This window comes from Leptosomus discolor, chromosome 1 (genome assembly GCF_034619465.1).
Source record: "Leptosomus discolor isolate bLepDis1 chromosome 1, bLepDis1.hap2, whole genome shotgun sequence".
Lineage (NCBI taxonomy): Eukaryota > Metazoa > Chordata > Aves > Leptosomiformes > Leptosomidae > Leptosomus > Leptosomus discolor.
The window spans coordinates 127,927,476-127,940,487 of record NC_141391.1 but is presented as its reverse complement, the minus strand read 5'-3'; the positions used below and the strand labels follow the sequence as shown (position 1 = coordinate 127,940,487).

The window sequence follows — 13,012 nt, the reverse complement described above, 5'->3', positions numbered from 1 at the left end:
AACGGGTCGATGTAATTGTTATTATTTTGTAATTATTTTGCTACCTGACTTTTTCCTCTTGCTTTTTTCTTTTTTTTTTTTCTTTTTTAATTGAAGGTTGTGCTGAGACTTTTTTTTTTTTTTTTTTTTGGAAAGCCTTAAAAAAAGAGAAGGCGGGGAAAGAAGCCAGCAAGAGACTGAAAAGAGCAAGAGAAAGTGGCAGCTAAGGAGGACTGTGAAATCACCTCCCCTTTCTGGGGCTGTCGATCACAGCGAGAGTTGTACATTATTATTATTGTTTTTCTTTTCACATTTATCTCTCCACATAAACGCGCAGAGAGACAAGTACAGCCAGTGGAACTCGACGAGACCAGCCATGGTAGCAAGGGCTCAGCCTGATCGGAAACAATTACCGCTGGTCCTACTGAGATTGCTTTGCCTTCTCCCTACAGGGCTGCCAGTCCGCAGCGTGGATTTTACCCGAGGTACCGATAACATCACCGTGAGGCAGGGGGACACAGCCATCCTCAGGTAGGGCGTTTTGCCAACTTTTCCTTTTCCATGTGTATATCTGTGTTGCTGTGTGTGTATCTCTGTTTCTATGTATGCAATATATACGTGCGATGCGATATAGACTCGTATGTATATGTCTCTGTGAGAGTGTATGTTATTTTACCTCTTGAACTGCAGCAGCAGCTGCTGCTACAAACAAGCTCTGCGTGTGTTTGTGCTTTAATACAAAAAAAAACCCCAACCCAAAAAACAAACAAAAAAACCACCAAAACAAAACCGCAAAGCTTTTGAACACTTCTTGCCACCACTCTTCTCTGTGTAGTGCTCTGGATCAAAAGAATTTCAGTGGGGAAAGATCTGTTTGTGTTAGCCAGCTCTCGTGAACGTACATTTTCCGCTAGCCTTGCAGTATCAATAGAGAAATCGAAGACACATCCAGCTGTGCTTACCAGATGTTCCATTGATCTTCCCATTCCTCTTTTTGTACCTATGCAAAAACTTTGTCCCTGGTGCTGCCAGAACTCTTGGGCAAGTTCTTTTGGGAAACTCTGGCTTTTAATGTTAAGTATTTATTTTTTGCCCTGTAGGCGGGGGAAATGGATGCAATAGTCGAAAAGGCTGGTAAAAAAAATGGTGTTAAGAGCTCCGATGTTTATGAAGCTTTTATCTCGTTCACTGTGTTGGTTTCTTTGCAGGGCTGGGTAGACAAGTGTATGCTGTGCCTGTGTGCTTGAGTGGTTGTGATGAGGATGTCTTCGCACATGAAGCCTTGTTCACTGGCAGTATTGAGTGTTACATTTCTGTATTTGTTGTGCAGGTTTTATAAAGGTAGTTCTAAGGCTACTTCAGCTTTTAGTTAGGAGCGTCCCAAATAGCTGAAATGCAGTCATCCTTTTCCTGTCGGTTTCTTTTTCAAGTTATGTCTTGGTCAGCTTACCTGCAGTAACTTCCCTACTGAAGGAAAATTCTGTGCCTGTGAGTACATGCACACACTGTGTATTATGGCAGTAAAACTCTTGGACGTGATTTAAAATAAGCCTGTAATCTGTACGAGGAGCTGATAGTGCACAAACCCTGAAGCATCAAGGGAGCAATCCCCTAGCAAAGCTAACAGCAGCAGCAAAGTTTTCTTTCTCTTTCTCTGAAATAAATCCTGCTAGATGTCACCAAATAGTCTGCTACGTGATCCCCAGTGTCCTGCATCCCTCCCATTTAATGATAGAGGTGTATGTGAGCTCGCAAGATGGGATCAGGGAAGAGGGATGCTGGAAGAGGGGGATATGTGTGTGTGTGTGCGCGCGTATCACTTCGCTCAGCTCCTGTGTGCTGGGTTGTTTTGATCCTGGAATATCCGTTCAGCAGCTTCCATTCCCCAGCTCTCCAGACTTGTTAACTCGCGTGTAAGATTTATCCACACGGAGTAATAGGATTTACAGAGTAATTCATCCCCTTGCATATGCGATGGAAGGGGTTTAGATGTGCCTGGTAAACACCTAACAAGGGGTGTTGCCTCTGACTCCCAGCTTCTCTGCTTCTCTCCCTTCCATTCACTAGCGATTCATATATCCCATTAACCCTTTTATAGCGGGACTCCCAGCTGACTTAGTCTGTTTTTAAACGCAAATCACTTCCATCAATCATTTATTTTGGAGGGGCAACTCAGGCAGATATTTGCTGGCATATGTTTGGTACGTACAGCAGCAGATAAGTCATTAAGCTCACTTGCCCAGCCAGGGGTCAGTGGGTTTCTCTTTCCCACTTAACCTTGGAGCTTTTGAGTTTATCTAGATGCTGTGTGTTAAAGCTGCATTTGCAGCAGGGAGGGCTGAGTGGATGGTGGAGATGGTGGATGCATGTGCTGCGTGTAAAGCATTCGTCAACAAGCTCATCGGGGCTGCGTGGGAGAGTGGTTTCGGTGTTTGTGTGTGGAGTGTGTGGCTTGCCAGTTTTATGTCAAGCACTAAAATGAAACACCTGAGTGAGGTGATCCAGCTGTGTCAGCCAGATGTGTGCCAAGTGACACAGTTTGCAGGCGCAGCACACCACCCAGCCATGTAACTGCTTGCCCCGAGCAATACGGTGTTCCCGGCACGCTGCGTTTCTGACAGAAGTGACTGTGGCCAGTGCACGGGCTTTGCCTCACTCAACCGCCTTCCTAAGCTCGTTAATCAGATCTGGCTGGCAATGTGCTTTTCACATTTCCTAGGAAGGGCAGTTGTCTCCCCTCCCTTTCTCTGGGACCAGCCCCAGGTTTCTGGGGTGTTTCAGTCCCTCCTTCGGAGGAGAGACAGAAACCAGGCCGCATTGGCAGACGGGATTGCCACATGAGGCTAGGGAAAGGGTGAGATTTCCCTCTGTCCCGTACACTGTAGGTCCTGCAGGATGACACTTCATTCCCTTGGATTTAAAGCAGAGGTTGGTTTGCTAGCTTCCCTCTCAGTGTTTTCCCTGCCCCTCCAAAACGTAACTCGCTCTAAGACAGCCTTGTGTTTGAAAAACTCCCAGCATCTCGCTCTCCCTGCCTATAGATCCACTAGTGACAATGCAAGGGGAAGAGCTAGATGGAGAAAAACCATTAGATGATCTATACTAACTGTGCTCAGAGCAGATCTTTAAGTCCATAGAGAGGCAGGTAACAGATTTCTATACAGTGATCATGTCACCTGTCTTTGCTGTGCATCTACTTCAGAGGGAAGAGGGAGCGTGCAGTGGCAGTTTACCAGTGCCCAGTAGCTTCATCCTGTAGCGTGAAGGGAAATGAAAGTGTAGGAGGGAGAAAAAAATAATATGCAATCGGAGAGAAATAAAAGCAATGTACACAGTGATAAGATAACAAAACCCATTTTGTTCATGTAAATTGTGGTGCAAATCATTCAGCAAAGCACCGAGGACAGGGTATTCTGAATGATTCTTTTCCTTTGGGGCCTTATACATTTGTATATAGTGTTACACTGGTAGGTGGAAGAATGAGTGGGTGGACTGATCTATGAAGTGGAGAAAAATCGTTTATTATAAGCCCTAATGTTCCTAAAGGAAGCCACTCCTCTGGAGCTTCATCTACAGATAGTTACTCATAATAGAAGTATTCTGAGAAGTTTGGATATGACTTTTTAAAGCTATGGCATTTAAAATATTCCCTTGTTATGGACTTTAAAAAAAATGTTCCTAGCTCTATACTGGCTCATCTCCTAAATGACCTGGCAGCAGATTTGATTCATTTGTTGGCCTTGCTGAAGTTTGATGACTTTTAGTGGGTATTTGGCATGGGGAAGTTAGTCAGGGAGAGAGGGAATAAAAATAGCTTGTGATAGACTATCCACAAGGAAAAGGGTAATGATCCACCCCTTAGAGCAAGGCTGAAGAGAGGGGAGGGATATGAGAGCTGCAACAGGTGAGAAGGACTGAGCAGAGCTTGTGGTGTATGGCCAGCTACAAGCAAGAAAAGAGCAGGATGTTTCAAAGATGACACAGTGTATTAGAGCACTTGTCAGACTTACTAAGGTTTCATTTTTTAACTCTGTCTTCAGCAAGTGAAGAAGGACACTGAGCCTTATTTTGAGTATTGAGAGGGAACGATGTGCTACAGTTCCTGCCAATGTTTTGCTTGCAAGATCATCACAGTCATGAGATTGTCAGGTTTTGTATGCAACCTCCCTGCTTGATGTTAGGAAAAAAAGACTCTCCAAAAAAAACAAGCTCACAAGATATCCCCCAAAACTAATTAAAACAGGAAAAGAAAAATAAGCCCCAACCCTAAATGTACGTTCTGTTTGCCTGCCTCCAGCATCCCGTCCCACCTCATTTCCTCTGCGAGGTTTGGGTGAGCAAAGGCAGGGACCCTGTGCTTAGTTATGTGCTTTCAGCCCAGGGCAGGCATGAGAAATAGGAGGACATTGGCAAAGCCAGGACAGCAAAGGGCAGCTACTGCAAACTAGGGAGTGAGGGAAGGAACTGTGCCTCTTGTGTTGTGTTTGGCCCTTAAGGTGGGTGGACACAAAATGGCAATGGAGTCCATGCTGTGGGATCGGGTGCCCGTACAGCGTGTCAGGGGGAAAGATCAGCTCTCTCGGGAGCTGTCGTAGCAGCTCACCCCAAAGTGGCTTTAAAGCACTATTCTAAGGGCATCAGTGGGACTTGCAGTTTGCCCAGGGCTTTTAGTAGTCTTGGCACAAGGGCAGATTTGGCCTTTAATGACTTCTGAAATGGAGCTCATCACTAGCTGGAACCAAAATGGGTCACATCCCCATTCCAATCCACTCAGTTATACCAGTACAAATCCACCAAAGCCCAAGGGCACTGCCAGAAATACCGCATTTGTCTTTGGGGCAGATTCCTGGGGACTGCTAATAAAGAGGTACAAGTGACTCATACAGGGCTTAAGCTGCTGAGCACTGCTCAGATGATGCTCAGCCCGTTGGAGAACTGGGATCTTGCCAATGCCAGAATTTGGCTCATTGTTCTTGAGTTTTTCCAAGCATCAACTTTTCATCAAGAATTAGAACAATCTGATGCTGATGCACTGATGAAAACCAGCGTTTCACTGAGTGTGCAATTTCCATTTTTACCAGGTATTTTTAAATAATATGAAGCTTCAGGATGATAGCACGTTTAGGAACTTCCATCCTAATGAGTACTTAGTTTCTTCAAGTTACATGTGTCAAATGATGGTCTAGAATCAAATTACTAGCAGTAACGATAGCGCTGTTGGTGTAATCCTGCAATATAAGCAATTTATGCCGACTCTGTTCTTGGCCTCACAGTATTTTGCTGATATTCTGTATGTGGAGCTATGCTAGAGGACAAAGGCACTTCAAGCAAAGTAGCAACACAGCATCACAACAAAGTTTATGCCCTGCACAATCATTTTAAAAGAAAAGTAAAAGCTGTTCAGATTACACTTATAATTAGCATATAATTTATAACAGGGAGCACGGAGCTGAGCCCTTTGCTAGAAATGAGAATAGGCATGTTCAAAGGTATAATGCTACATAATAATACAGTCTTGGCAGTAAAATTGTAACCTCGATTATTAGTAGTATTGTTGTGGCACCTAAAGGCCACCACTAAGTTGAGGCATCCTTTGTATTAAGTGCCATGCACAGAGTAAGGGAGATCTCCCCCCTTCTGCAGAGCATGCAGGCTATTAGCTGGGATGGGCAGAGGCTGGGGGTGGGAAGGAGCTGCCCGGAGGTGAGGGGACTCGCCCAGGGTTGCACAGCAGGGCTCAGGCACACCCAGCCTAGCAACCTATCCATTAGCTTGGGTTGCCTTTCAGCTCAGCCACGCAACAACCCAGCAAATCCGACAAAGGCGGTTTCCCTAGTATGTCGTCATGTGCGCTGGTATTGACTGCCAAGTCCCACGTGCTCTTCTCTTTCTCCAGTATATATAAAGCCTTCACTATCAAATCTAGCATACACGTGTCGAGAGAGGGTATGTTGGGATCTGTGCAAAAGGGGCTGTACTCTCCTGATACTTTCCTTTAAAAGAAAAATAAAAAAATGTATAAATGTAGAACAGATGATGTTGCAAAACTTCCAAGTCTGGCAGCAGATGGTGCCATTATATGAAGGCACACATGCATACGTAGATGTGTGTGTGTGTGCATACATATAACAAAGTAGGTTGCAATACATTTATGGTCAGAGGCTGGTGATTAGCATCTCTCCTTATACACCCACAATATTTATACATAGTCTGCCCAGTGGTGCCTTCGTGATACTGCGCTTTCTGCAAAGTGGGGCTAACCCATCACAAGCAAAGGTGGAATGGAATTTAGAAAAGGAAAGGCTCTTTCTTTGGTGAAAATATGTATGTTTAATAACACTGTATGTATAATTTGCATTCAGAAGGATGGAGGAGGAGAGACAGTATCAGACTGTATGGCTTTAACCTCCTCCCCTGAGTCTGCACACACACTTCAGTTTGCAGCTAAGTACCATATGTTTTCCTACTTAGTTGGCATTAAAATTTATATAGTCGTACGTGTTACCTGGAGTGTCTCAGAGTCAGTACCTCTTCTGCTCTGCTCCCCTCCCCAGCAGGTCATGAGGAAAGACCTAGTCTTAAAATAGCTCATAGTTACTGGAATTTGCCATCTCATAACTATAAGTTTTCAAAATATATATTACACGTACCTGGCCTTTATATCCAAACCCACAGGCATCTGCTTCTGACAGAGCTGCTGGGCCACAGCTCGCTGGCAGGGCTTCAACAGGCTCACTGCGAGGCTGAATATCACCGTTTTCATTGAAGGTACCTAGTTTTGTTGTCCATCAAAATTCACTCTCGCTTGTGTGAACTTGTCGTCTGCTGGAGTAAGTGCAATGGAGGGCACAAAGGTGAAGTCGGGAATTTACTAAGTTTTCTTTTGCTGAAGAAGAAACGAATGTGATTTTCAGTTGAATCTGCCACCAAAGCATTTGCTTCAGGCGCATCTAACGTGCCTGGTTTTGTGGGAAGTAATGGGAACTAATAATGATAAGTTTCACCTCTGTGTAGAAGACAGCTATTTAAAAATGATCTGAACAGCCAGTCTCCCCTGTGCGTGTATATTTCTGCAGATTTTTATTAGGAGCAGCTCAGTTGTGTGGGAGAGGCTGACTGTCACCCCAGAGTGCCCCTACTGTGCTCGGCCCTGTGTAAAGAGAGGAGAAATAGCCCTGCCACAGCTCTGTTGATTTCACTGTGGTCAGGCTTTTTTGGTCGGAGTTGACTTGGTGAAATTGAGCCCACTCAGACTGGGCTGGAGTTCAGCAGATGCTTTGCAATAACACATCTGCATGAGGTTTGGGGGGGTGCATGCTTGCACGCAAGTGTGTGTTTCCATGAGTTTGCTCCCATTTAAAAATGGAAAGTGTTTTCTTGTGTGCAGTGGTTCAAATGTTCATATACTTCGTAAAGTTGCAAGTGTTGCATAGGCGAGAGGCAGCACTGCCCGATGGACAGGATAACAGTCTGCTTGCTTGGAGGTCTGTGTGGCTTTTTCCAACTCCTGGGCCTCAGTAACCATTGCTAATGCTGGAAGTGTCCTTTTGCTTCAGTGTGCCTCAGTTGCTACAGCTGTTAAGAAAAAAAGCAGCGAGCAAACAGAACACTGCATCTTCCTCTTCTGAGGCTCAGTAGTTAGTACTGCAAAAGATCTGGACAATACTGTCCCTTTCCAGTAGCAACCTGAGCCACTGTCACCACTGAAATTTTCTTTTCTGTGGCTCAGGGAAGTAGTGAAAGCTTCTGAAGAGCAGGGAGGCTTGTCTCCTGTGCACACCCTCCCACCCTCCTATGAAAGGTGAGACATGCCTGAGTGGTTTCTCATCACAGATGCGCTCTCCTTAGATGGGTTCCTAGAGGAGCACTGGATTTATAAGGGCGAGGGAAAGGCCAAGAGGGCTCCAGCTCCCCAAGCTCCAACCCCTGTGCTGTGCATTTGCGAAACAAAATAGGGCTGGTCGCACAGCTGTGCAGCCACCACTCCTGGCGCCACTGCACCCCCTCCTCTCAGGGACAGCAGGGTGACCGTGTGGGAGATGCATCACTGTCTTTGCCCTTAATGTGGTGTGACTTAGCGTATCAGTGACAATAGTGCCTCTCCAGGGGTGGTGATGGTGCTTTTCCAGGGTAGGAACCCAGGGATACTCTTAACTGGGAACCCAACCACACCTCTATGGCAGCTACCTCAGCACTCTGCTTTCTCACTCCCTCCATCCAAGGCTGGTTGTCCACCCTCACATGAGGCCGGGCAAGGGACACCATGACTCAGAGCCGCATGTCCATTCACTTTTTGTGCCTCGCTGTGCAAACAAAACCCGTGTTGAAATCCACAGGCAGGCAGCATCCATGACTTTGAATAGTAAATACAAATCTCTCCCTTCCCTCTCTGTGTCTCTCTCTTTCTGTTATTAAGCTGACAGGCACTTAGCCAATTATCCAGTCGTTGTCTCAGCTGTATTTATGGAGGAGGAAGAGACAACGTGCACAGCTCTTGTCTTCGGGGCTTCAGCTGAGTCTCCCTTGTGTGCTGTAGGATTTTCCCTCGTGCAAGCTGCTTAGGATGCTCAGGGAAAGAAGCCAATGAAGGGAATGAGCTGGGGAGAACAAGGGGGAAGCAGAAGAGGGGAAAGAGGTCTGCTCCCCCAGACCAGCCGCATGCCAGAGTTGTCATTGTTTGCTATTGTTTTTGCGTTCAAATTTGGCAGAGCACGCGTGCCTTTGTTTTATAAGGTTGTGATGGGTGGGGAACACAATGGCTGTGGATACTTGCAAAGTCGTTTTGCAATGACCCGGAGTCAGGAACTATGCAGTGGCAGACGGAGAGTCTGTGCCTTAAAGTAAGAGGGCCATGTGTACTTGGGGATGTAGTGTGAATCTGTGACTTGGAACCAAGAGCCAACCCTAATCTCTGATGTGGTATTGCGCCTAGAACATAGAGCCTGCACTGGCTCAAGTGTTTACTCCAAACAGCAAAATTTAGGCAAATAGCACTGAAGTGTTCTGTGAATATTTTCATGAATGTTAAAAATGAATTCACTTTGGCTGCAGCTGCGCTTCCTTTGTGTGTGTGCATGTGCATCTTTTTTTTTCTCTCCCCCTTGTGAATGATCTCAGTGGATGAGTTTTCCTTGCCCTGGCGTTCATGGATGGAACATTTTAAACAGGTTCTTAGATGAGCAAACAAGGCTCTAGCTGCAACTTCTGCAGCTGGAAGTCCCTGCTTGTACAGATTTGCAGGCATGCTCTCCTTCCTCCTCCCTACCCCAACACTTAACTTTGTGTGTGTGCCTGTGGTGCTCTTGATATGTATTTGTATAGGATGCTGCTTGGGGAGCACTGGACATGGTTCTTACAGCCCCTCATGAGCGTCCGGGCATAAAAGCAGTTGAACATGTGAGACTTGGAGCTGATTGCAGCTTGAGCCACCATAATTTATGTGCATGTGACAAGAGAAAATTACCTTTAAACTCTGCACCCAACCAATCAATCTTACAGCAGCCTGTTTTTGCTAGGAAAGGTGCCTCAGGCCAAGCCTATCAAGCTCAGAAAAAGAAAGGTTAAAATGTTCTAACATCATTATCTCTTTCTTTTCCTTTGGAGGAGAGAAGCCACAGTGACAAAGCCTAGCTGACTCCTTCACACCAGCTCCTTCATAGTAAGCCCCTTTCCTACCCTCAGCCCAGATTCCCAACAGGAATCAGCAGGAATTTGTCTGCGGTCAGGCCCCACATTCATCTTGTCAGGGAACAGAAAAGACAGCGTGTGACAGAGGGGACTAAGAATAAATAAGCATGCTGGAATTGGAAAGTGCTCAAGACGGGAGAAAAACACCACCACTACAAGGCAGCAACCCTACTGAATGCTGCAGGTAGCACTGGGGTGTTAGGAAACCCCCATCTGTTCTGAGCTGTCCTCTGAGCTTGGAGAAAAGTGGGATTCAGGGAGTGGTTACACCCTGAAAAACTATTGTCCCCACTCTGACAAATATGATATAATGTGATATGTAGTCTCCCTGCTTGCAGCTATAGAGCCACCTAAGGCAGTTGTTGACTGGGGCTTCATGGGGGAAGGGGCATTTGAGCCCCCCTCCTTGTATGAGCAGGGGCACTTGTGAGCCGTTATCCCATGGAACCTGTTTGTCCCTTCAGAGCAGGCAGGTTTATCAGCAGTCCCCTTGAGTCAAAGGAAGAAGCTGGGGAGGGACTGCTGCAGCCTGCCCTCCCCCTTTTCCTATTTGCCTCCCCCTTAGCCTTCAGAGCGCTGGTTGAACAGGGATGGTCCTTCCATAGCCCCCTGTCATTTCGCAGGCAGACTCTGTCCTGCACCTCCAGCTCCGTGAGCTGGCCCCAGAGACTTACCCTGCTCAGCAGGGCTCTCATTCCTGACAGCAGGCTGAGGATTGTGGAGCCCCACAGCTTACCAGGCACCCACACACTCCTCCCCTGCCATGGGGCCATCTCCCACAGCCACCTCTTTGCTCCCTGAGCAGCAGAAGCTGCAGGGACCTCACAACCCCAGAGCTCAACCCTGACCACAACAGATCACTCCTTTTTAAAGTAACCCATTTTGGATGCACTGGCTGACTTTGCCTAGCCAGTCACTGCTGTCGTCCCAGTTACCCGATGCCGCTGACCATGGGGGTGGTGGGCAGCACTGCAGAGAGGCAATTGGGGCTGGAGCAAATGTGAGGGAGCAAGCTGCTTTCCAGAGCCCTTCAAGATGCCACAGAAAAATGATGGAGACATCCGCACAGTCGCTGGCACGCACCTGCCGTACACCTGCACAGGTGTATGTGTCTGTTTCTTGGATTACGCTGTTATTTAATTGGAATCGGTCCTGGGTGTGGCGGGGCTGAGATGGGGATGCTGGCTGCGGGCTCAGGCAGGCCTTATGCATGCAAGGGAGTACCTTGTGAATAAGCTGACCTCGGGTCCTGTGAACCATGGATCTTGTGATGAGAAGCTGAGCACATGCAGCCCCCTTGTAGTGACTTTTCCCCTCAACTTTCCTACTAATGGTGGTTGTCTGAAATGGATCAACTTGTTGATGGGGGGTATGGATAGGGACAGGCTCTGGGTGATGCTGGCCTCATGTTTATTGAAAAAAAAACAAACACAAAAAAACGAGATAGAAAGCGTAAAGAAGCATGCATAGTCAGATTGCCTTTCTCATCTGTCTGCTACATGTCAGCCATGGTTTTGGGCAGTAAACAGTTCAGGGCAGCATGTGGGGGCAGTACCTCTTTGAGTGTGCAAAGTGTGGGCAGCAGTAATAGGAGATCCCATTGTAGTGAGGATCAGAAAAGGAGTAACCTCCTTCACCAGCTAGACCAAATCCTTAGGGCCTGTTGTTATACCTACTGCTGTGACTTGGAGTGTGCCCACAGCCTTCGAGTTGTGCACATGCTGACCTCATCTGCCTTCCCTCCACTGTCATCCTTGGCTGTCTCTTGCCAGCAAGGAAAGGAGAGAGTGTATTTGCAGAGATTTGTCCACTGAGAGAGAAAGGATGGATAAGTTCATCAGAGAGACAGAGCTGAAATATCTCTCTCCCGTCTCCCCTCTTGCAAATTGCACCCAGGTCCCTCTGGTTGCCACACTCCCCCATCCAGCCTGCCACCTTGCTGGATGAAGTTGTCTGTCATATCTCTTCCTTGCCTTCTCCATCTCCTCCCTCCCTTCTTTCTCTCTCTCTCTGAGTCCATCTCCTCCTCACCCTTCACCTCTCCCTAACACATGCTTATTCCTGACTCCAGCCCCTTCCCGTCTTCCTTTTCTTTCTCTGTCTTAGCTCAGCTCTGATCTACTTTGAATTTCCCTTCCTTCTGGACTTGGGAGCAAGAATTGGTGGCTGGAGGAAAAGCAGAGAAGAATGGGGGAGCACCATAGTGACTGCAGTATCCTGGCTCTTCCGCTGTAGATGATAGAGCAGGCTCTGAGCTCTCTTGTTGGGCACAGCCACTCAATCAGCACTTTGTGTTCAGGCTGGGCCTGCAGAGTATTGCCAGTGTGTGTATTTTCTGTTCCTACACAGAATTCTGGGTGTCTCTCTGTCCCGAAACCTCATAGGAAGGGGTGTGTGCAGGAGAGCTAGTAAGAAGTGGGGGCTGCAACACCAATAAAGCTCTTTCTCTTCCTAGCAGGAGTGTAGTTGGATGCCTCTTGCATCCCAGTGATCTGTTGCTCATGCTTTTAATTGCAGCCCGAGTTGGAAATAGAGTGGAAGGAGAGCCCATTCATTGGTGAGGTGGTTGACAGGCAAGAGCTGAGGCTGCAGGCTGCTGCAAAAGCCACATTGCTTCTGTCAGCAGAGGAGCATCCTCTAGTGCTTCCTTGGTGTGTTGTGATTCTACTGCTGGAAGTTGGAAGGGGGCAGCTGGGAGCTTTTTTCCCCTGTGTCATAGCTGTTTCCTGGGTGAGAAGCTTGACGTTCCTGCATGATGCTGACATGGGGTGACCACAGATCAGTGCTGGGTGAGATTTTATTGTGCAGGTGGCAAAGGTGGCAGATGAATTAAAAAGACAGTGGTGGTGCAATGTTATAGAAAGGCCTTGGTGTTCAAAGTGCCAGATCTCTCTGACCTTGAAGAGAAGCAGCAGGTCTTTAGCTCGTGAGTTAGGATCATTTCAGCCAGATTTGTCCATTGCAGGAGAGGCTTTCCAGGAACGCTGGATAAAGCCCCACAGGTATGTCATGAAACCATAAGATGGTAACAACGAAAGAGGAGAAGGATGAACTGCTCAACAACTTTTTTGTCTCGGTCTTCACTGACAACCTCTCTTCCCACCCCTCGAGTGAATGGGCCACAAGACAGGCACTGGGAGACCAAAGTCCCTCCCACTGTGACAGAAGATCAGGTTCATGACCACCTGAAGAACTTGAACTTACATAAGTCTGAGGGACCTGACAAGATGCATCCCAGAGTCCTGAGGGAATTGGCTGATGTAGTTGCCAAGCCACTCTCTGTGGCATTTGAAAAGTCGTGGCCGTGAGGTGAAGTCTCTGGCGACTGGAAAAAGGGAAACATTGC

At 47.2% G+C, this 13,012-nt stretch overlaps 1 protein-coding gene across 2 annotated transcripts in view; it reads left to right on the top strand.

The window, feature by feature from the left end:
• Window positions 1–355: 355 nt before the first annotated feature.
• Window positions 356–13,012, top strand: part of LSAMP (limbic system associated membrane protein) — a 317,646-nt gene continuing 304,989 nt past the window's right edge. For both annotated transcript variants that reach the window (XM_086464288.1, XM_086464283.1), the window contains exon 1: window positions 356–510. In XM_086464288.1, the coding sequence (XP_086320414.1) occupies window positions 356–510 (155 nt within the window). The remainder of the gene's footprint in view (window positions 511–13,012) is intronic.